General features: G+C 33.8%; 2 protein-coding genes and 1 pseudogene across 5 annotated transcripts; 2 read left to right on the top strand and 1 right to left on the bottom strand.

The window, feature by feature from the left end:
• Positions 1-317: 317 nt before the first annotated feature.
• LOC117920916 (zinc finger protein JACKDAW) lies at positions 318-3,254 on the top strand. 4 transcript variants are annotated; one of them, XM_034838614.1, is made up of 6 exons: positions 318-506; positions 600-614; positions 729-874; positions 963-1,359; positions 1,563-1,786; positions 1,891-3,254. In XM_034838614.1, exons 3-6 carry the CDS (start codon positions 745-747, stop codon positions 2,616-2,618), a joined length of 1,479 nt encoding a protein of 492 aa, XP_034694505.1. In that variant the 5' UTR covers positions 318-506; positions 600-614; positions 729-744; the 3' UTR covers positions 2,619-3,254. The 4 variants fall into 4 exon arrangements, with proteins under 4 accessions (XP_034694505.1, XP_034694504.1, XP_034694506.1 ...); XM_034838613.1 differs by lacking the exon at positions 600-614; XM_034838615.1 differs by lacking the exon at positions 318-506 and having other exon boundaries at positions 514-614.
• A 3,286-nt stretch (positions 3,255-6,540) lies between these two features.
• On the top strand, positions 6,541-12,647 carry LOC117920999 (dnaJ protein P58IPK homolog). The gene is made up of 9 exons (XM_034838735.1): positions 6,541-6,736; positions 7,388-7,553; positions 9,040-9,241; positions 9,369-9,529; positions 9,623-9,716; positions 9,828-10,040; positions 10,230-10,310; positions 10,872-11,090; positions 12,097-12,647. The coding sequence occupies exons 1-9, from the start codon at positions 6,613-6,615 to the stop codon at positions 12,256-12,258; spliced, it is 1,422 nt and encodes a 473-aa protein (XP_034694626.1). The 5' UTR covers positions 6,541-6,612; the 3' UTR covers positions 12,259-12,647.
• Positions 12,648-13,416: 769 nt separating this feature from the next.
• Positions 13,417-14,291, bottom strand: LOC117921000 (annotated as a pseudogene).
• Positions 14,292-22,834: the final 8,543 nt, after the last annotated feature.

Below are 22,834 nucleotides of genomic sequence, written 5' to 3'. Positions count from 1 at the left end.
GTGAAGCTGGAAATAAAGTATGGTCTTTTTTTGAAATTTATAGTAAAAATTGTATGTTTATATTATTGAATCAAAGGGTTTTCTCTGAATGTGGTTTTTTTCAAAATAGAGATTCTGATTTTACATCATAGATGCCATTGACCGTATAGAAAAAGGTAATTTCATCCAAAAAGTATTTGAGAGAAAAATAATAATATTTTATTATTATTTTGTATTGAACCTTTTCATATTCTTTAAAATAATGAGTGTTTGGCTGAAAAAGCTAATAAAGGACACACAAGTCCACACATTCTGTCTATGAAGCATGCAGGTTGAGAGAGAGAGAGGTGGCCCAGCTAAAATCTAAGGCTGACCGACTTTGATAATCAGGGTAAGATAAAGGAAAGAGGACGTGTAAGAGTAAGACTGCAAGAGAGAGAAAGGGAGAGAGAGATGAAATATTCTCTTTAGCTTTCATGGCTTTTGGTGTCTTCTTTTGAAATCAAACAAGGGTGAACCAGATCTATGTAAGAAGAGTCCGAAGTTTTGAGAGTATTTTTTCCCTTTTTTATTGTGTTTAGATTCAAGTTTTGAGTTGGAGTTTTCTTGTTTTTTGGCAGAATCGGAGAGTCAAGGTTTCTATACTACTAAGATTTATCTGTTTGTGTTTGGAGAAACTCTTGTTCTCTTTTGTTTGTACTGTTTTAAGCTTCTAGTTGTTCTGGCGTAACTAATCTGCTACCAAACAGGTTTTCTTGAATTCAGATGCAAATGATGTCTGGCGATATGTTCTCCATCCCCTCTTCCATCAGAACCTTTGCTCAAGACCCAGATGCAAACCCTAATAATCTTAAACCTCCGCCCAAGAAGAAGAGAAATCTACCTGGAACCCCAGGCAAGCGTGCTTCCTCTTCTTTTAACTCCTCACCCTTTTCTTTGCCATTAATCTGTGATTAATTTTCAGTTTGACTGATTCTTAGCAGATCCAGATGCGGAGGTTATTGCTCTTTCACCAAAGACTCTCATGGCCACCAATCGATTCATATGTGAAATCTGCAATAAAGGGTTTCAGAGAGACCAGAACCTGCAACTGCACCGAAGAGGACACAATCTTCCATGGAAGCTCAAGCAAAGGTCGAACAAAGAGGTTCGAAAGAAGGTTTACATCTGCCCCGAGAAGACCTGCGTTCACCACGACCCCTCCAGAGCCCTCGGCGACCTTACTGGGATAAAAAAACATTTCAGTAGAAAACATGGCGAGAAGAAGTGGAAGTGCGAGAAGTGTTCTAAGAAATACGCAGTTCAATCTGACTGGAAAGCTCACTCGAAAACTTGCGGAACCAGGGAGTACAAATGTGACTGTGGAACACTCTTTTCCAGGTAAAACAATATCAGATCTTTTTTTTTTTTTTTCCCCTTTTCTTCTCTTCTTTCGAGTTTGAATCTTTGTTACGTCGCATAAGAAATAAATGCCCACGTAGAAGCTTTCATGGATTTTCTTTCAAACTTAATGCCATGGAATGATTAGGTAACAGAAGATTTGGATTATATTCTGAAATGGGGATTTCTTTTAATTTAAACAGGAAAGATAGCTTCATTACGCATAGGGCTTTCTGTGATGCCTTGGCTGAAGAGCGTGCTAGAATCACTTCTGTTGCAGCCACCAATCTAAATTTCAGAAACGATTCCATGAATGAGACGGTGATTAATCCTCAACCCGGTTTGTTGAATGGATTTTCCGGACGGGGAGGTCCAGATGCGGCCGGAATTTCTCAATTTTGCCCAGGTTTTGGACCAGATTTAACAGGTATAGACGACTGCTAAATTCCCCCCCAATCAGTGCAAATTTGAAGAATTAAACACAGATAAATGAACCAAATCATAATCTTAATTTGCCCTCGGCTTCTCCAGGTTTGCCTGAGATGGTGCAAGTGGCGGCATCAAATCTGTTTGGCTCCTCTTCTGTAGGTAATTTCGGAAGCTGCAACGAGTCCCCTTGGCTGGACAAGAGTTCTGCAACGTCAAATGGTGCAAATCTCTCATTGGCATCTCTCCCACATGCTTTAAAGGAAGAAGAAGGGAACAAAGGAAGCATGGTGGAAACCCTAACTTCTCTCTATTCCGGTAACCACAGCCAGCAGTCAAGTCCCGCAGCTCCCATGTCAGCCACTGCTCTCTTGCAGAAAGCTGCTCAGATGGGTTCCACAAGAAGCAACCCATCCTTCTTCGGTAACAGCTTTGGAGTGATGAACTCATCTGGTTCCCATTCAACCACCCTCAATACTCTCACTCACAATAGAAACGAGCTGCACCAAGTTTTCGGGACGGGGAAACAACATGAGAATTTAATGGCGACGGCCTCATTGAGTGAAGGCGTACTGGCGGGTTCAAGCTTGAGCTCATTGACAAGTACCTCAAACAATCTTGCTCAGATGATGATGCAGACAAGTGGAAAACAAACCGAACCAGTTCCATTGAAGCTTCATCTAGGCTCAAACAGTGTGGAAAACAGCCTCACCAGGGATTTCCTGGGGATGGGAGGAGGTGAATCAGGTCGTCCATTCTTGCCCCAAGAGCTAGCCAAATTTGCTTCAATGGGCTCAGCCATGGGGTTGAGCCATTTCACCAGCAACCATTGAAATTCTTGTTCTACACCATGTCCCAATTTGTAAAAAATATCACAAACATGGGTCCAAACTAAACCACAGAATATCCAGTTTGGACCGAGTTGGACTCGGTGGAAAACAAGGTTTCCGTTTCAACTCAGGAAGAAGCTCAGAGAGATAGACAGAAAAGGGCCTTGAGAGAAGCCGAAGCTGGTGGGGGGTCCAGTCCACTGCATGTCGGAAGTGACATAACAAAAAAGTGAGCCTGGACTCATGCATGTCCTCGTTGTTGTTGATGTTTTTTCTCTTCTCATTTTCTCTTGTATTTTCTTCTCTTTCTTTTTCCACTAAAAAAAAGTCTTTGTTTCCATGGAGTCTTTTCCTTTTTCTCATGGAATTGAAGAGCACGGAAATCAACGAGATTCGTTGACCAACCCAGCCAACTCTTCAACGTTGGTGGGTCTATAATAGATTAGTCTACAAAGTGAAAGGCAAACGTGGTCCGCTGGTTATGGATTCGCCAATTTGGTTGGGCCTTCCGCTAGCAAGAATCTAGCTACCTATAAGTCCTGCTCTTCATATTCATCACCATGTGGCCATGGCTCTAGCCCATCTGTTGGATGAGCTCAGGGTTCATTTTTCGACTCATACGATTGTGGTTTAGTTAAATATGTCTCGTCACGATCCCAGCTCAATAAATATATAGGACTAGGATTGGACATGGAGTGGGTTTTAATTTAACATTATTGGAGTTGCAGTCCCAATCTTTGAGACAATGATAGCTAATACGAAACGAAATAAAACAACACGGACTCAATGTTGTAACGTGATAGGGGCGGCTATTTGATTTTTTCGACTAAACTCGTTACCAAATTTAGTTGAGAAGTCTTATTCTGAATGATGATTATATTTTTTTTAGTGATCGATAAACTTTTAGAGAAGAAAATATTCCAAAACTTAAAAAATCATTAGAACCAGGGTTAAACTTAAAGCCATGTCCCAAGTTCCAATACTGAAAACCAGGGTTAGATCCCGTTGGCCTAGCTAGTGTCGGCTGCACCCCAATGTAGGCGTGGGCAGTTTTGAAAGTTTCAAATGACGTGGTCGTTTTCTCTTGTCAACGTATCCCAGACGGCAAATATGATGTATCCAATTTGGAGTCCACTTTTTTCATAATTGGCTGCCTAATTTTTAGTCACCTAAAATCATCCCTAAGACTAAAGATCAGTGCTAGCCATGGAAATACGCCCTCTAGTCTTTGACCTTTTTCGTTTAGTTAAAAACATACTGTTATCTGATGTGAAAGAGCTGATACGGCAACTGCTTGGAACTAAGGGAATGTTTGTGTCTCCAATAAGGATTCTCGGAAACTACATTTATACACATATACACCCTTTATGCTTCAAACTTTCCACTGCAGTTTTCTCCTCTTTTCTTTTCTTCTTCTGTCATGGAAAATAGGAAGATTTTGCTTTTGCCTCTGATCATGGCCGCTCTTATTTTTGGAAAAGTGGTAACCCAACCTAGTCTAAGGACACTGTTGTCCCATAAAACCGTTTTGGGTCTCTTCGTATAGGACAGTATTGACTTTCCCCTACACTTTTTAGGGAGATGGAGCCCTATGCAGGGAGAGATGATGAAGTATTGTGGAAAGTGGGAACTTTACAGAACCAATGACCATGCAGAACTTTGAGGGGCAGTCCCTTGGATGCACAGCAGAGTCCATGAAAGTGATGCACAAAAAGAGAAACAATACTAGGACTGAGAAGCCTTTAAAGGACCACTTCAACTTTTCTTTGTGTTGTCGATCACCAGCAGGTTTTTGGACCCGATCAAAAGACTCCCATAATTTATTTACATGTCTTATAAATTATCCTTTCTAAAGTACGCAACTTGGACGGATTGATTAGGTTGAAAGCTATTAATTAAATATAACCTATCTAAGAATGAATTTAATAAAATAATACATTCAAAAATATAACTTAAGACATGTCATTAATATAACAACTTGGTTGCTAAGCATATGAAAATATGGCCATCAAATATAACCGACCCAAGACTGGCCTCCGCTCTGATGTTGTCCATTCCCCTTCCATGGTTGGCCATCAAATCATTAAAATTTTAGTCTTGAATCATCATCTTGCATTTCGTTGACTTGAAAGAAAAGTAGCGCATCCTTTCAACACTCAATCTCACTTAATGCAAATCAAGTTTTCAAAAACCCAATCTCATCAATCCAAATACAAGTTGTATTTAGTATGGATTTGTACTTAGCCTTCCTCAAACTCAATTTATTCCAATTCAATCCGTGGAAAAAATTCTTCACTTTGTGTTGGGTGGTCAACTCCGATCTCAAGAATGAAATATTTTGGCACAGATTATAATATTTATTTATGTAAATTATAATTTGTAACTAATTAAGGGCATATTTACTTGCATATTTATTTTTATTTTTATTTATTTTGACATTTATTTTTAACTACTTGTTCTTGATTTTTATTTTTAATTTTTTTAGAAATTTAAAAATAATAATTGAATTAAAAATTAAGACCTACTCAATCACATTTATTCTTCTTTATCAAACCAAGGTGGGAAACTATTGAAATTATCAAAAATCATAAAAAAAAACATTTTTCTCTTTTATTATCATATAATTACCAAACATGTTTTTTTGGGGTTTCAAAAATACAAAATGAAAAAATATAAAAAAAAATGTTTAATATTTTAAAAATTAAAACATAATTGAAAATTTATTTATATTTTTTATTTCAAAAAATTGAAGTGCATCTAAACCCCACGTAAGTAAATTAGTTGAAAATATTATTTAAATAAATAATTAGATAATTATTATTATAAAAACAGTTAATGTGAATTTAATACCTCCAATATTGAATTTGGGCTGCATTAGAGCATATCCAACCCAATGCCGTCTTCAGCCAGCTTAATAGTAAAACCCTTAGTTGGGCTGGTACAACCTGGGCTTGGCCCACACTAGGGTGGGATTCCATAACTTATTTTGAAATATTACTATACAACATGTAGAATACAAAGATGAGGAATGTATAAGTATATAAAATATACGCTGTAATTACATATAGTATCCATATGATTTATCCATTTTTAATAATAAATAATTATTTGTAATACCATATCAGATAATCGTACTAATTATGTATTATGTTAAAAAAATATTAAAAATTTCATATAATAATAATATTGCCTAAATGATTAGGTTGAAAAAATGTAATTGTAAAAAAAAAAAAAAGAGACAAAAAAAGAAAATAATTGTATGTTTGATAATTGTTTTTATAAATAGTTTCATAAAATAGTTTTTGAAAACTATTTTTTAAAGGTTTTGTAAAACAAAAGTTGTTCGTTTGAAACTTTAATATGTTTTTAATAGTTTTAAATATATTTTTAAAATAATTTTTATGTTTAATGGTTTATATTTAATCATTCTATATACTTATATAATTATTTTTTAAATTTAATTATTAAAAAATAAGTAAAAACAAAAAATAATTTAAAAATATTATTAAAAAATATCTTATTTTTGGTTTTTAAAATAAAAATTAAAAAATAATTTTTAATTATAAAATATATTTTATAATTTTTTGTTCTCAATAATGAAATACTATTGTCGAAAATAATTGGCCGACTCTATCAAAAGACAGAAAGGTGTCCTTTTATGCTTTTACAATCATCGACTTCCTTATCCTTCGGTCTCAGGATAATTTCCCCCACTTTTTCAGTCAAAGTTCTCCATTTTATCAAGGAATTATGGAATCCTTTTAATCAAAATTTGGTGCAGCGTGTACACATGGTAAAAGCGTGAAACGGCAGCCACGTAGGATTAGGTTGAAAGTACACGTGGAAGGAAGCTATAGGCTAAAGCAACGTGGAATGACATGAGAATCCTTGACACGGACTCTCCCGTCAACCAGTTCTTGCCATCAGAAATAAATCGGTGTTGAAGGAGGAAGAACAGACACTTCTCTAGCTCTCTTTCTCTCTACCCCGGGAGTCGATGATAAATCTAGAAGCAGGCATGGATTGCGTAGCATGGAGGGGCTTCGTGTACACCATATTCATCCTCAATTTCGTCTTCGCTTGCCAACTCCTCCTCCTCCCTCCCCTCGTCTCTGCCGTTGGTACTTTTCTCACTCTTTTCCTGTCGTTCTCTATTTCAATTTTTCTTCATTTCCAAATCAAATGCTTCGATCTGCTTTGCTTTTGGGGAATTTATGTTTCTTAGTTTTTTACGACTTATTAATTTTTAATTAAGGTTATTGTTTCAAATAGGGTTACTTTTTTCTTCCGCCCAAATGTTGTAGTACATGTGTTTTCTCTCCATATTCCTGAAAAACAAAGGTGTTTAGGGTTTCTATTGATGACCCCATTTATATGGCTCTGCCTCCCTGCTTTGCCACTGGTAAATTCAGAATTTAGGCCGATTCTATTTCGTTACGGATGTTCATTGCCCTTGGGCGGCATTGTAATTGAATTCTCGGTCTGCAGTTTTCATTATGAAAGGGTCAAGGGCAAAGAGTGTAAAATGTTGGAGGACCACTATTAATAGCTTTTATTCATTCATTTTGACATTTCAGTAGCGAACAGAGATAATAAAGCACGAGGAAACTTGTAACCTTCATTTCTATAATTTAAAGCTCATTGCTTTGAATAAACTGGTAGTTATTAGGATTTTTATTTTATTTTATTGTATTTATTTATTTAAATGTAGTAGTTATTATGGGTTGATGATTATATCTTCTAGCACTTAATAACATCTTCTGCACGTTTAGGTGACAAACCTGGCAATTCTGCAGAGTTGTTTGAGAGAGTTTCACAAAGTGTAAAGGTGAAACGGTATAGTGAGGCACTTGATGATCTTAATGCTGCTATAGAGGCTGACCCAACCCTTTCAGAAGCATATTGGCATCGAGCATCCATTCTACGCCAGATCTGCAGGTTCTTCTATCTTCGAGATTTTTTGTTTTTCCTTTCTTGTGTTATTCAAGCAACATTTTGGTTTCAATGAAACCCTTCAACCAACTCTGGATTTATGAAGTTTTTAAGAGTTATCAGCAATGTTATGTTAGTAAATTGGAGTCTATCAAGCTTAGGGATTTTTTATATAGTTATTTTTTAGATATTGGCTCTTATCAAGTTTCTAAATTGAAGGATGGTAGAGGCTTATAAGTGTACAAGTAAAAATCTACTGACACTCCATTTTGACCTTTGTAACTGGATATCCTAAACTGTCTGGCACTCCACTTGCACCCTGGGCTGGTAGGCCGTGCACTGGTTTGGTGGACCTCTGTTTTTATTGCAGTTCTAGATTTCGAGGGGTGAATGTTGTGGACTATGTTCAGAAAATAAATTGGGGATGCTAGGTTTCTGTAGAAACTATGCCATTTGGTGGCCTTTGTATACTTCATGTGTACTTTAGTGCACCCCTTTTTTCTAGGTGCTATTAATATAGTGTTTGCTTGCCATAGAAACTAACTACAAAAAAGTTGGTAACAAATTAGATTTTTGAAGGCTAGTTGTGAACTAGTTAGAAATGCAATCAATCTCTCAAGGCTGGTATTATCGCTTAAGGCCATGTTTCCCACAAGGATTTAAAGTTTATAAACTCATGACATTGTGGTGTAATCAGCTTGTGCACTGGTACCAGGCTTTGGCTTTGTCCCTTGATTTTCTGTGTGTCTACCCAATAGCATTTTGCCCTTGGTGCTATTAGTTTACTAATTGATGGAATAGTACTGAACTCATCAATAATTGGTGGAGTATTTGCAATGATTATGATAAAAAAAGGGGCTTCTGATGGTATTGGAGTGTGATTTTGAAACATTGGAGTTAGGCCTGTCTGAGTGTGTGGGCCTATTATGTTGTACCTTTTAGGACTTGAACTTCAAACCTCCCACATCCTCACCCTAACCCCTTACAGCTTGAGCTAAGCTTCATGGGCATGAGGCTATGTTTGTATACTTTTGGAAGCCAACTTTGAAAACAAGGGCACCATTTTTTTTTTCCTTTTAAAATAAAGAGTGAATAGGGCAGTTTCAAAACATGGTTTGTCAACACCTTCGAAACTACACTTTATTTGAGTATGCTTCCCATCCCACCAAGTGATTTAATGTGATTACTCATTTGTTTCTGACCAGTGATTCTCGAGTTGCTTACTTCTGTTTAAGTGTAGGCAAATCATTGATGATTGGGTCAAGCTGTTGATTGTGATGCTTTCTCCAAGCCATCAGTAGTTAGGCACCATTATATTTTCATCCTTTTTCTCCTTCAAATTATTGTTGTTGAGTTTGAAATTTTGGAAAGGAATGCATTGATGAATATGTCTAGAACCACTAGATTTCAGGATGTTAAAAAAGTGAGTAGTTTACTTCTCTCTTGTTTAGAATTAAAGATATATGATTCATTCGCTTTTTGACCTGTGTAGATATGAGGAATCTGAGAAGACCTACAAGAAGTTTCTGGAGCTAAATCCTGGAAATTCAGCAGCAGAAAAGGAACTTTCTCAGTTGTCTCAATCCCAGAGTGCTTTGGATACAGCTTCAAATCTTTTTGAGACAGGAGGCTTTACAAAAGCATTGGATTATATTGACAAGGTTGTACTTGTTTTTTCTCCGGCATGTGCAAAGGTAACAAACATCTGTTGATTCTTTTTTGGCTTTTCATTCATATCATTTCCAGTTAGTTGATAACTTGAATTTGTTACCATGCTAGGGAAATTTGCAAACTTAATTCCATATACATTGTCTGTTGCAGGCAAAACTGCTGAAGGTGAAGTTATTGTTAGCTGCTAAAGACTACTCGAGTGCCATCTCTGAGACTGGATATATGCTCAAAGAAGATGAGAATAATCTAGAAGCACTATTGCTCCGAGGCCGTGCCTATTATTATTTAGCGGATCATGATGTTGCAATAAGGTTTATTTAACAACTTATCTTGTTGAAATCTCATGATTCTCATTGTAATAATTGGTCCCTACTACTATTGCTCACATAGACTTTTCAATTTAGGCATTATCAAAAAGGTCTCCGTCTAGACCCAGAACATGGTGAACTGAAGAAAGCGTATTTTGGTTTGAAAAATTTACTGAAGAAAACTAAAAGTGTAAGCTCAATAAACATTTTCTTACACATTGTGTTGCTGTCACCATTATCATGCAGTAATATAATGTGGTGCAACCTTCGTCAAGTATTTAACTTGATCTGTTTTATACAGGCAGAAGATAATGTGAATAAGGGTAAGCTGCGTCTTGCAGTGGAGGACTTTAAAGGAGCCCTTTCCCTGGACCCTAATCATCTTGCACATAATGTGCATCTTCATCTTGGTTTATGTAAGGTTTTGGTCCAGCTTGGTAGGGGAAAGGATGCTTTAATTAGTTGCACAGAAGCACTTAACATCGATGAGGATCTCATTGATGCTCTAGTTCAGGTTTGTTTTGTTTCTTCTTGCTTCTGTGTTTATTGAATGTCTGCAAGCATCAAATTTTGGGCATGAATGCATCATTTAATACTGGTTTCTATAGGATAGTGGGAGATCATGTAATAAAGTATTTTTTTATAAAACTATGCCCTATCTGTTTGTACTTCTCATGTATTTGATTGGGAACTATGTTTCCAGAGGGGGGAAGCCAAGATTTTGACAGAAGATTGGGAGGGTGCTGTAGAAGATCTGAAATCAGCAGCTCAAAGATCACCTCAGGTTTGTTATATACTTGATTATCTGATATTTATCCAAAATTTTTAATTATCTCCCATAACACTTTTGTACTGTGCCATATTCCCCTGTTTGAGTAATTTATCCTTGGTATTTAATATACACCCAATGTTAGCTCCACTTTTTCCGTGGGATAATGAACCTGTCTGTTGCCATATTTTTATTTCTGTCACCTGAAAATGATATCGAATTAATTTTATTATGATGCTTGATTGTTGGTATAGGTTGGTGTGCTTAAACTCTGGATTTGGGGTACATAAAACTAAGTAGAGTGAATATTCTTTTGATTTAGATTGGATTGCCCTATTTTCACAGTTAATAATACAAATTGAGAATCAATGCTTCTGATAAACCTTTTTTCTTGGTTAAAATATTGCCTAATCATAAAACCAGGGAGCTGTAAATATTGTTTAAAACTTACAATCACATGCACTCTGTTTAGAACTTTTTCTAGTCTTATGACAGTGTCAAGTATTACAATTCTAATTTCTTTCCCTCCCTGGCATCTGTGAAAGTTTAAGTGATTTATTTTTTCCCATGTTGCAGGATATGAACATTCGAGAAGCACTTATGAGGGCTGAAAAATCTTTGAAGTTGAGCAAACGGAAGGACTGGTACAAGATTTTGGGAGTTTCTAAAACTGCATCTGTATCAGAGATAAAACGTGCTTACAAGAAGCTCGCTTTGCAGTGGCACCCAGATAAGAATGTAGATAATAGAGAAGAAGCAGAGGCACAATTCCGGGAAATAGCTGCTGCATATGAGGTATGACTCAGTAAATTTAGACTGTTTCTTTCTGCAGAGGCCCAATAACAGGAAAACCTACTAATCTATAAGAATATTGATAACAGACCTATGAAAAATTTATACTTATAGATATATAGATATAGATATAGATAAGAATGTTGATGACAGAGAAGAAACAAAGGTTATCCTTTGCTTTTAAAACCTCATTATATTTTATTTCATTTTATATATATATATCTATATATATATATATATATATTTCTGTTATTTTGTTGATAATCTTGTATGTTTATGTGGATAATCTTGTATGCTATTTTTGGTTGCTCTATTAAACCACATGCTTCAGAAATCAGCTCATCTCAGCTACCAACTATTTGGGCTTCAACTACATCAATTTTCAATCGACAGTTCTGCTCCATCTGGGGCCATATATTCTCCCCATTTATTTGGTTGCTAATGTCTTCTGGTTCTATCTCAACTTTTTATTATGGCTGTTTTAGCCTTTCTTTAAATTCACTAATATTTTTAGAAATTTTGAAGCCAAGCATGGCCATATATCAGTTTTAACACTCCTGCAGAAGTTTCACTTACCCACCTACTAAATTAAAAATCTAATCTGGTGGATAAATTGACAATCATCTTTACAGATTTAAATCATTATGACTGTTGGCTTGAGAGGTGGTGTTTACACTTCACAGATTTACTACAGTATTTGACAATCATCCAGTCTTAGGTTACTGCATGGAGAATCTGATAGGGAGTCTGTTTGATGAATCAATACCACTTTTGTGTAGGTTTTTACAATGTCCTGGAGGTAATAATATTTGGACATGGGTTATTGAGTATTTGTATCAAATTATCTAAACTATATGCGGCCATTTATTGTTTGCATGGTAGTGTTTTGCTGTTTTGCTTGAACTTCCTGATTTTGAAGTTCATGAAATGGAACTGACTTTATGGCACAGCAACTGTTATTGACATTAAGATATGCCTAAAATGTGCAATTTTATATTGAAATTTACAGGTTCTTGGGGATGAAGAAAAACGTACAAGATATGACAGAGGGGAAGACATTGAAGACATGGGTATGGGTGGTGGTGGTGGCGGCTTCAATCCATTTGGTGGTGGTGGACAGCAATTCACATTTCACTTTGAAGGGGGCTTTCCTGGCGGATTCAATTTTTGATTACGGTGAAGTATGGCTATATGTCACCTGATCTGTCCAGAAAGAAGAGTAGTCTCTTGTAGTTGTTTACTCGAAGTTTCCCCCATTGCCTATTGACCAACTGCTGACAGGTACATGGAGGCCAATATGATATGCTATACATGCAAGGCTTGTTACATGAAAATTGTGTTCCCTTGTGAAAGTTTTGATTGGCGGAATACTAATTTAGGATGTTGTATGAGTTGATCAAAAGAAATATACGAGTCCTTGTTTAGTCATATCATTTGTTAAATGGATACTTCCAGAATGATTTATTTTGGACCTGCCACACAATTGATTTGTATGATGCTAGATATTTGTTCCATTTTATTCAACAAAGCAAAAGAAGACATGGAAAATGCTGAGCTCAACAGTAGTTCTCTCTCTCTCTCTCTCTCTTGTTGTCTGCAGTTTAGAAATTACCTGTTAGATGGCAACTCAACCCAACTAACCAATGAAAGAGAATAATTCCTTCTTGCTTTGGTGTGTGACTTGGGCTGCCAAATGCCATTGTCAAATTAGTGTTATTGGATGAATATGATTTATGGACATTCCGTGGTCTCTCATTCTCTTGCTTTTCACAGACATTTGATCAATTTTAGGATCTGCAAATAATTCCAGAATTATCCAGCTTAAGCATTTCAATAAAAATAACATGAAATGAAATATTGCTACCTGGGTACGTTAGGATTCATCTATGCCCATTGAAAAAGGTAGGTGTAAACCAACCAGCTGTTGGAGCCTTTTAACGAGTCAACTGCACCTCTAGGATTGAACTGTCCATTCCTCTATTTTTTAGCTTACGGTGGTCTTCTGTTCAAGAACAACCCCTTGGGCCAGGGAGGAATTCAAAGGGTTATCTGTGTTCTTACAGCAAAAGTATCTGTTTTTGATTTATTAGATGCTGCTCTAGATAGCAACTGTTGACACAGTTTAAATTTCAGATGGTTTAGTTTGGAAGAAAACCAAACCATCCCTAGACTTCATCTTAGAAGTTTTATTTTTTTGGTTTTTGGTTCCATGAGTCAGGCTCCATTGCTTCTGTAAAACGTAGACCTAAGTTTCTCAGTAACTATTCTTGTGCTGCCCTCGTACCCGTCATATAGGTAGGTGCATACATTTGCCAACATTAATTTCTCATGAACAAAAAAACAGTATGCCATTTTCCCTTATTTGAGTTACAAACTGAAGATAATGATTCGATGAAATGAAAATCATGACAGCACGAGCCCACAACATCGGTACCTCATCCCCAAAAAACGTCGTAAGTTTATAGCCATAAGTGCAATATTACGATTACAGCCACTCCAAAAGACACCAGCTTTTGTGCATAGTGGGGCCGATCCTTTGCATCAGAAGAATCATCAGAAGCGCCATTCGATCCTGAAGGAGCATCCGAAGGATCGGAAGTCTTAGGAGGAGGAGCTGGTGCTGGAGTCCTGAAGAGACCTTCTGCAAGGAGAACCTGGTCGATTTCATAGACAGCCAGCTGACCGTCAGTGTATAATGTGTTGGTCAATGATGTATTGACACTCCCAGTTGTCATGTTCACCTGATTTCCTGACATTGTGATATTCAGTGGGAATTGGGCAGTGCCACCACCTGCCTGTGTGCGCAGCGGGTTGCTCACAGTTTGGAACTGTGGGATAGAAAGGAAAGAAGGTACAACATGGAATTGCACCAGCTGAAACTTCTGCTGATCTGTGAGTGAGTTGAGCATACCTGGTTTGAGGTTTGAAAAGGCACTATCTGTTGGTGCAAATACAGTGAGACCCTGGTTTAAATCATTGAGTTGTGAGTTGATTTGGTCATCAATCTGGGTGCTCTTTAGCAGCCGGATGAAGGTAGTATATTTACCACTCTTTTTGAGAACTGAGACGATGTTGATGGGACCTCAGGGTGCTGGAGCTGGTGCTGAAGACTGACCAGAAGCTGGGGTGCAGTGGAGGAAGAAGATCAGAAGGAGGGTAGAAAGAGGTTGCTTCAACATTTGTTCTAGGTGGCCAAACCTAATGCTGAGGAAAAGCAGAGGTGAGGAGTTGTTCTGGAGGTGTTTGGAGGGGAATGGGGGCTTTTATTAATGGGTTAAAAATTATAATATGGGAAGTGAGCATGAAGTTTGGTGCAAGGCTGCATTTGAAGTTGGCAAGAGAACCTCAGTATTCCATCTCTCTTGGTAAGGTAAGGGAAGACAGTGATGGGGATGCTATTAAAATATATACCAGTTTGCTTAGCAAGGCAGGAAAACCAGCAGAATGTGTGATTCAAGTATGCGGATGATCTAGATCCTATTTTTGTTTTTGGCTTGTTCCCAAAAGCATCCATGGAAGGCGTAGCATTGAGGGGTTTGGTCTTTCACCATTTTCATCTTCCATTTCGTTTTCGTCTGCCAACCCCTCTTCCCTACCTTGTCCCCATTCTTGTATCCCTTTCCCTGTAACTCTCATTTTGCTTCAATTTATACACTGTTGCTTGTTTTCAGAACAGTTTGGAGGAATTTCTGGTTTTTTGTTTTGCAAATAAGGCAGTTTTAGGTGACACCACTTTTTATTAAGATCGTGATAGGGTTAGGTTACTTCGTCTATGCAAATATTCCCACGAAATAATATTGTGCATGTGTGTTTTTGTAAAATAACTAAAATGATCCCTTTGGAAATTGGCCGTATGTTCAAATTTTTTTTTTTCCTCAAAATCTCTTGAGGGTTTTTTATTTATTTTATTTTTTATATATTTAAAAGTAGATTTAATATACTTTTTCTTTCAACTTTTGACACATTTTATAATTCACCTCGTCACATTTAAAACCTAAAGCTTTACTCTTCAAATTTGTTAAAAAGTAATAGTACTTTATCTTGATTACAAACAAACTTTTTATAAATTTATTAAAGAAATAGCTCATTTTTGTATTATGGTTGGAACATTGATTCAATCATAAATGTAAATAATTTTGAATTGATAGTTTTGAAATGAAATTCCTTGAACACCTTTGAAATATAATAACTATTATCTTTTAGTTTTGATTTTAGAGAGATATTTATATAATTATTTGTGATTTTCGCACGTAACTACAAAATAATACAACTTCAAATTTGGATAATAAATATTTTTCTTTACTTCTCCACTTAACTAATGTGAAGTGTTAAGTTTTGGATGTAAGGAGATAAAATTTAAAATGTATTAAAAATAAAGGGATAAAATGTATTTAACCCTTCAAAATAGTTATAAAAAATAGTTATAAATTTATTTAAATTCATAAATGTATTTATTAGAAATGATAAAAATGCTATTTTGAAAAAAAAACAATTTCAATATAAATTCATAAATTATGCTTGTACAAAAATCTTATTTTGAAAATATAATTTTATATGATGTCAAAATTATCTTTTGAAAATATGATTTAAATACAAATTTATAAATAATGCTTATACTAAATTTCCATTTAAAAAAAATAATTTTATGAAAGAATATTTAAAGTTGAAAGACATGATATTTATTAATAGGAAAGTTTAGTTTAAAAGGACCATCTCTAAAAGGTAAAATCGTTTTAAAAAAATATGATTTCTAAATGTAAATTTTTTTAGAAAAGACAATTTTAAGAATACTGTATTTTTATAAATATTTTTACAAAATACTATTTTTTTTAAATGTCTAAAACTATATTAATTAAATAAAAAATTCGTTTGAGTTGCTCATGAAAAGGTACCATATTAGGGCTCTTATAAGATTCCCCAGTGTCCATTATTTCCAGCGGAAAAATTTAAGCATTTTTGTAGCCTTTTCGAAGGCATTCTTTAGATTAAGGTCTTCGAGATTATGAAGAATGCTAAATATAATCAATGTTTTCAATATAAGATTGGTTATTGAATCGAAAAAGTTATTGATTTATAATTCAATGATCAAATTGATAGTTGAACTGTGGTTGTAATAAATATATAATTTATATTTTATTAAAATTAAAATCAATTTAAAAAAATAAAAAATATATATAATTAAATTTTTTTAATAATATTTTATATTTTAAATTTGATATGCCAAATTAAATTATAAAAATAAAAATAAAAATATTAATATATTATATAAAATATGTAAATATTTGAATATGAAGATATATTTAAGATGTATGAAAAAAATTATAACATTTAAGTTTATCTATGTATTTTATTATTTTAAAATTTTAAAATTATTATATTATTTAATTGTAGGATTTTCATATTTATTATTAATAATTATTATAAGAATAAACTTGAATATAAATAGCTAAATATTTATATTTGTTTAAATATTTTAAATGATAAAATTTTGAAATGAGCATTAATATATAAACATTACTATGTTATTTATCAAAATGGTTGTACACTACAATGTAAGAGATGTTTGTTTATTTGACCCTAAGTTATGTTTGGTCCCAAAAAGTACTAAGAAAATAAACAATTTGATTTTTTTTTTTTCTATTTGGTTGTTTTATGAAAAATATCAAAGAAGTTTATTTTCAAAATACCAATGTTTTCTCTAAGAAATGTTTGTCTATTTTGCTATAACTAAGTTATATTTGGTTTTGAAAAGTATTAAAAAAAGAAAAAAAATTGAGTTTTTTTTTTTTTTATATTTAGTTGTCTTACTGAAAATATTAAAGTAAATCAAATATAATTAAAACTAGTAAGAAACTTATATATTTATTTAATCTTTATATCAACAAGTTAAAATAAATTAAATGAGTTTGAAGTAGTAAATAATAATAATTTATTGATTTTAAATTTATTATTTATTTCATTTTACTTTTTTTTCTTTATTATTTTTCCTTCGAATTCTCCTTCAATTTTTTTTGGAATCAAACATAGCATGGTGGGACAAAACAAGGACTTTGGATGCATGAGAGATGATCATGATATCGCAATTATGATATTTCATATCGGATAAGGGAGAGAGACACAATGAGGATGTTGTGTTGTGATATCCCATATTGAATCAGGGAAAAAGTTCTTAATATTATACATGTCTTGAGTTTTATCCTTCTAGTTGTTGATATGATTATCTTCATTATAAACTCACAATTTGACTTTCGTATGTCAATTAGAAGCTAGTTAATCATAATGTTTATGTTATTTATTCATGACATTTAGAATATGAGTTAAGGAGTATACCATAACGAGATGTCTATCTATTTGGCCCTATAATTCCTTGGAATATAATAAGGATGTTGTATACATGAGAGGTAATTGTGATATTTTACATTAGATGTCTTACCGTTTGACTTTCGTATGTCCGACAGGAAGCTAGTTAATTATGATATTTAGAATATGAGTGAGGGAGGATGATAAGGTTACATAGATTAATATTAGTTAATTAACCCATTGAGAGTATAAATGAGTCTGATTGGAAGGTATAGAGTGGAAGTTTGAACATCATTCTTACACGTCATAAAGGAACCAAGATGATGAAGTATGAAGAAACTTGTAGATTGGCACTTCTACAATTTGAGACAATGAAGCTGTGGGGACTGGAAGCTTATTATGAATAAACTTGTCATTAACTACTACACGTTGATGAATATCATATCTTGTGCACGAAGAAGAAAAACCCGAGACGTGATAACTAATGAGTTGTTTGAGAGAGTTTCACAAAGTTTAAAAGTGAAACGTTATGGTATTGGGCACTTGATGATCTTGATGCTGCTAGAGAGGCAGATCACCCGACACTTCCAGAATCATATTGGCATTGCGCATCCAGTATTTGTCCACTGATCTGCTTATTCTTCTATTTTTAAGATTCATCGTTTATTTTTCTGTGCCATTTTGAAGTGAGGATCAACATTTTGGTTTCACAGAAACCCTTCAGTTATTGCTGCATTTTGTTCAATTTTTAACAATCATGTCAGAGAGTGGGTCTCCATCAAGATGCTAAGAGCCATATCGGCATGCTAGTGGAAAATTCACTGGCACTCCATAACGACCTTCATAACTAGATTTTCCTAAATTGGTGGACTGTGCACTAATTTGGCAGATCTCTAGCATTATGATGGTTTCGAATTTTAGGGGGTCTGGAAACGTTCTCAATGTTTAGGAAGTGAATCTGGGGCTCTAGTTTTCTATAAACCAGTTGGAGATGTCTCAAGTTTTTGAATGCTGTTATAGCTTAGTTAGAGATGTGTTCAATTATTTAAGGCTGGTACGCTTAAGGTTTATCATTAATCCCTGTGGCAAAAATATACCAAGGGCTTATAAGCTCATCAGGTTTGGGTTATAATTAATTAGCTTCGACACTGGTATCATGTTCTGGCTTTGCCCTCAATTTGCTGCGTGGGTACCCAATGGGTTTTCGGCCTTGCTGCTAACAATTTACTGATTGATGCTAATGTCCACAATCATTGTAAATGTACATAAATTTTTGGGCATGAATGCGTCAATTATAAACAGAATCTAGCAGGATGGTAAAAAAAATCTGAAAGTGTATCCTATAAAAATAATATATCCAATCTGGTTTTCGTTTGACTTGATCCAGAACCATGCTTTCAGAGGGATGATGCCAAAGCTTTTGAATGAAGATTGGGAGGGAGCTCTGGAAGATCAAAATCCAGCATCCCTACAGTCACCTCAGGTTTGTTCTTTCATTACAGATGTTGGTAAGACTTGTGGTAAGAATCATCTAAATGTAGTAAAAATATGTAATATTTTAGCATTTTCAAATCAGATTATTTATATTAATTTTTGTAGCATTTTTAAATCTCTAGATAAGAGTGATTCTAATCAAGATTTTAAAAATCATTGAGCCACACAACCAATTTGCTACTATTGTTGTAAAATAAGTGAAGTACAATATAGCCATATTGATTTTTTTTTTTCAAAATTTTATCATATAAAACTATTAAATAAATACAAATATTTACATCCACATTATTTTTATAATAATTATATAATAATAAATATGAAAATAATATAAATTAATTAATATAATAATTTTTAAAATTTTAAAATAATAAGATATGGACATGTAGATAAAATTTTCCTTTCAACTTAAATATATCTTTACATTTAAATGTTATATATGTTTTATTTAAATAAAATTTAAATTATTAATACATTTACATTTATCTTTATAGTTTAGTTTGACAAATCAAATTTAAAAAGTAAAATATTATTAAAAAATTTATTTATATATTCTTAATTTTTTATAATTATTTTTAATTTTATATAATATATAAATTATATGTTTATGATATCATTTCATTTGACCCAATTTACTGGTTTCATTATTGAATTATAAGTTGTTAATATTTTCGGTTCAATGATCCATTTAATTTTAAAAATATTGATTCTAATTTCTAGTTTTTTCAATGAATAAAGATCTAGAATTAAGATTATGACAAATTAGATAATTGAAGCTAAAAAGATTGAGAAAGTAACCTTAACTAAATTGAATTGATTAGTTGATAATTAACCATATAAGAAAATATTTTCTTGTAATTGTCTTTAATAAGGAACATATATAATGTTATCTTAATCAATTCATTGAATGCTTAATGTTAGATTTGGTGAGAATATATGGATATAATAATGACTCTAGAAAAAGGATCATAGTCTTGTGGATGATATATTTAAGAAACTTAAAAAATTTATATAGTAATATCATTATAATTAAAAATCAATTTTAGATTAAGACAAAAAATTTTAATTTGCTTATAACTTGGGATAAAGGCACGTATACAAAATTTGACTTGCTATACTTATAATTAAACCATCTTATTCTTCTTTTAGTAAATTCATGTTAACTTTTCAACTATACGAGTAATCGCTCAACCTAAAGGAGGAGAACATGTTTCTCTCTCATCAATCGATGAAAGGTGAATTTATTTTTATATTGGCATTATTGCTCTATAACTCATGAATTTCAAAGCTTTTATTATCACACCATGGAAGGTGAAGAAATTGACAATTTTAAGCAAAAATGATAAAAAATACTACTGCAAAAATAGTGCAGGACCACGCATGCATGGCTATAAGATAATTTTAAACAAATACTAAGTGACCCTTGCCCAATTATTGCTCTCCCCCGGGGCATCATAAAATTAAGTGGAATTCTGGGGCAACTTTAGAATGAATAATTTGTAACTTGATATGCATATACACGTTCCAGTATCATATGTCAGGGACCATTAGATTAGCTCCTGTTAACGTTCGGGGTTTTTGTAAAATCGTGCAAATATGCACCGGTTGAGTGTCTATTCGCCCACCAGGTTAGTGTTTGTGTCTGATAGGTGGGCATTAGCGAGTGGACGCTTCTGCAGTGATGTTCAAATTAATTGATGTATATGGCTATGCTTAGAAGTAACAATGTGGAAATTCTGAAAATATTATATCCGATCATTTAAAGTTGGCTAAAACAGGCACAGTAACACGTCTGGAATTCAGAGAACCAAAAGAAAAAAAATTATGACTTAAGAAGAGTTTATGGTCCTAGTCTCCCTATATATATGACTAAAAGAGTTTATGGTCCCAGTCTGCCAGATGGTGCTGAATGATAACCTGAAATCGTTGATAAATATAAAGCTCAGCTTAATTTTGAAGAGCAAGTTATGATATAGCTAAGGCAGACATGCACGGTGGCTAATTAGCAACTTAGCACCAACATTTCTAGAAGGAGCAAAACAAATAAAACCATATTATCTTTACCAGCACAAACATTAAACATCCATACAAGATTCAATCAGATTACAGAAAATTAATTTCTACATATAAAGTTCCAAACAATAAGGGAGGGCTTCCCATGAAAGACCTATGAGTGTTTAGTTAGGTTGACAATTCCGTACAAAATTTCTAAGTGTCTCATAATTCGATTTTTTCAATCTTTCTATGGACAACTTGGCTAATGGAGATCAATTTGTTGAATCTGTTAAGAGACTAAGGTTTGTAGTTGAGGTTAGAGTTGGATGGATTTGAATCAACCATTGTATTTAAATGTTGTTTTTAATTTCTTGAAATTTTTTAAGGAGTCAAGAAGGTTTATGAAATGTTTTTTTTTTTTTGTTTTTTTTAACTAAGTGTTCAAAATGCCCTATTCTAGGATCGATCCAATTTACACTTTTTTTTGGATGAAATCTCATCTGTTGGATCAAGGGCTTCTTTCATTTAAAGACTCGAAACTTGCTTCCTGTGGTGTAGGTAGAGAGAGACATAGTAGCAGTCATCCTCTTTGGTTATCTTCTTTTTTTATTTTGGGGTATTTGGTTGCTAAGAAAATCCAATTTTCATATTCTTTTTCAAACTGTTTTCAATGAATTTTCTTGAGAAAATGATGGGTTGATTCTTCATTCATTTGTCTCTCAATTTCTAGTCTATTTGGGTTTGAGTAAAAACTCATTTTCTTCTTGTGTACATTTAAGAAGAGGTCAAGATCGAAATTAGTGTGAACTCCAAATGTGCTTCAAAAGAAGAAGGTGAGAAATTGAAAGTTAAAGGTACTAGTCAAATGGTTTGAGAAGAATTGATAGGCTTAAGTTAGGTAAAACCTTGTATTCAGTTTTTGTTCTTCATAGTGGATACATTTTTGATCGGTTGTAGACCTGTAGTTTTTTTATTTTTTCGGAGGTTTTCCATGTTAAAATTTGGTGTCATTGTCTCTTTCTCTTATTCTATTCTTTGATTTATTTTTAGTTTTTGATATCATTAGTTGCTTAGACATATATGTTGAATATAAGAAAAATGAGTTGAAATAGGTGTGATTATCCATTGGATATCTTGAATAATTTTTTTGTTTATTTTGGTTAATGATATCTTGTAAATTAATAATTGGAAATGAGTTAAAGAGAGAATTGTTCTTATGAATTAATTTGAAGAGTGTTGAAACATTTGTATATGAATTGCATTTATAAATTATTGGAAAAGTGTTATTGCATTCATACTTGTTTGTAAATTTTATGTTGGAAGAGGAGTTTATAGACATTGAGAAATTGAGAAATTCTAACCTTAAGTAATTTTTGTTGGAAGCTTTTTTGACATTGGTCCACAACACTTATTCACCTTCGTGTAGCTCATCGCTGAGATTCACCTTTTTTAAGGCACAAATGTGCACTTTGGGAAACTCTAACTACTCATCATAAGTTTAAACACCCAGCAGTTGTACAAATTGAGAGTTAAAAAAGTGCCAAGAGCACAGATAAGGGGTGGTACGTTAGAATTGGCAGGCGAAGACGAAATTGTGGACAAATATGATTAAGATCCAACCCGTTCCGTGCTACACTTTAACATGGCTGCTTTTAGGAACAATCGAAAAGGGATCTGTATCATTTTCTCACACTCGAATCCTATATACTGGTGTGTTTCCTTCCTTGCTAAGAAAAAAAAAAATAGTGGATGTTTTAACAATATCGAACACACCATCTCTGTCTCCCTCTACCTTGCCAAGAGAGCTGATGGGATATTGAAGTTCTCTAGCCAACTTCAAATGCAGCCTTTCACCAAACTTCATGCTCACTTCCCATCTCACCCCCTTTATAAAAGCGCCGGCCATTCCCCTCCACACTCATCCAAAACAACTCTTCTTCACTACTTTCGTAGGACAAGTT

This window comes from Vitis riparia, chromosome 8 (genome assembly GCF_004353265.1).
Source record: "Vitis riparia cultivar Riparia Gloire de Montpellier isolate 1030 chromosome 8, EGFV_Vit.rip_1.0, whole genome shotgun sequence".
In the NCBI taxonomy this organism is placed as follows: Eukaryota; Viridiplantae; Streptophyta; class Magnoliopsida; order Vitales; family Vitaceae; genus Vitis; species Vitis riparia.
This window is presented reverse-complemented; position numbering and strand designations above follow the sequence as displayed.

Bases quoted from the DNA above. Each gene is read 5' to 3' on its own strand.
- LOC117920916 (XM_034838613.1), top strand. From the start codon at position 745: ATGCAAATGATGTCTGGCGATATGTTCTCCATCCCCTCTTCCATCAGA. The intron at 1,360-1,562 runs GTAAAACAATAT...TAATTTAAACAG, and splicing joins TGTGGAACACTCTTTTCCAG to GAAAGATAGCTTCATTACGC. The intron at 1,787-1,890 runs GTATAGACGACT...CGGCTTCTCCAG, and splicing joins TTTTGGACCAGATTTAACAG to GTTTGCCTGAGATGGTGCAA.
- LOC117920999 (XM_034838735.1), top strand. From the start codon at position 6,613: ATGATAAATCTAGAAGCAGGCATGGATTGCGTAGCATGGAGGGGCTTC. The intron at 7,554-9,039 runs GTTCTTCTATCT...TGACCTGTGTAG, and splicing joins ATTCTACGCCAGATCTGCAG to ATATGAGGAATCTGAGAAGA. The intron at 10,311-10,871 runs GTTTGTTATATA...CCCATGTTGCAG, and splicing joins CAGCTCAAAGATCACCTCAG to GATATGAACATTCGAGAAGC.